At 54.9% G+C, this 1,251-nt stretch overlaps 1 protein-coding gene across 1 annotated transcript in view; it reads right to left on the reverse strand.

Annotated features, from left to right (window-relative positions):
* Window positions 1–492: 492 nt before the first annotated feature.
* LOC104621499 (fumarylacetoacetase-like) overlaps window positions 493–1,251 on the reverse strand; it is a 4,748-nt gene continuing 3,989 nt past the window's right edge. Inside the window, 1 exon segment of the mRNA XM_010288012.1 lies at window positions 493–643. Within this exon segment, the coding sequence (XP_010286314.1) occupies window positions 493–643 (151 nt within the window).

The following is a 1,251-nucleotide window of genomic DNA, read 5'->3' on the forward strand; positions in this document are numbered from 1 at the left end:
GGGCACATCCCTCAAGCGATTTTGATCAAGTTGTTTTGGGTCCAAATCTGAATTTCTGTTAAAAACAGGAAAATGTTTATATATCTGGATGGATTCACTAACCCCAAAACAGTCCATGGCCTCATGGGACTGGAGGTAAGATTTGGGATGCAAGAGTAATAGACTGGGAGCGGAGACTCATGCTTTTTTATGAGGCTATGCCGGAGTGTCTGCCTTGCAAAACTTCGGAAGATCTGATTTTCTGATGGCAAATGGGGAAAACACTGGAAACTGAACAAGTGTTTCTTCCCTGGCTGTAGTCACAAAGGCCTTTGGTGATGCCAGTCTGATGACAAAGAGTTACATGGCACCAGACAACCCTGATGAAAAACGCATCCAGGAATTTCTGGCCACTACTGAGCTTCCCCAGGCTTTTACTCTCGTGCCCCTGACAGCACCTACCGCTCATGACGTACAATAATCTACTCCTGGCCCCTGCAAAACCATTCCCTGTCACAGCTGTGATCGGTCTGTCTGAGCAAGCTGGAAATAAAGCAGCTTCTCCGGGCGAGAGCAAAGGGCAGCGCTGAGCAGCCTCGGCTGCGGAGACTCACCGATGTGGGCTGGCAGGTGCATCGTCGCGGAAGCCTGAGGTACAAACGCTCTGAAATGAAAAACGACAACTCCAGCTCTCAGAAAACTTGCAGCGCTCGCCCTTTAGTGGTTTATAAGCATGTAAGGGACTGACTCTCTCTCCTAACTCCTTCCTTAATTTATTTCGCAAAGCCCTGCAGCGAAACACCTTGCAGAAGAAGTAAGACGGCTGCACGGGCGGCTGTTACTGAGACCAACGGGAGCGTCCGTCAGCGCGAGCGGGAGGGGAGGCACGCCAGCGGTGAGCGGCCGGCTTCCCCAGGGGCACGGAGAAAGGCCCGGCGCCCGTAGCCGAGCAGTCACCGCTGCCCCCGCTGCACAGAAAGGATGGTTTTATGGGACGTGGCTCTTGGGGAGCCCAGTTTGAGCTGCTGGGCCTCCTCTGGGAGAGTCCCTGTAACCAGGAGCAGCTCAACCCCTCTGCTGCACGTGTGTGCCTGAATCGCCCCGGGAAGACGGGGAGGAATGGCTCCTGCTTGCTGCCAGGGCAGGCAGTCGTAGCGTCCAAGCACCACTCTGGACAAACAAGAAGGTGGGCAGTTAATGGACACGCACGTCGTCCATCAGCACAGCATGGAGCAGAGCCAGCCCCCCCCCCCGCCCCTCAACCAGCGCACT

This window comes from Phaethon lepturus, unplaced genomic scaffold (assembly GCF_000687285.1).
Source record: "Phaethon lepturus isolate BGI_N335 unplaced genomic scaffold, ASM68728v1 scaffold2935, whole genome shotgun sequence".
Classification (NCBI taxonomy): Eukaryota; Metazoa; Chordata; class Aves; order Phaethontiformes; family Phaethontidae; genus Phaethon; species Phaethon lepturus.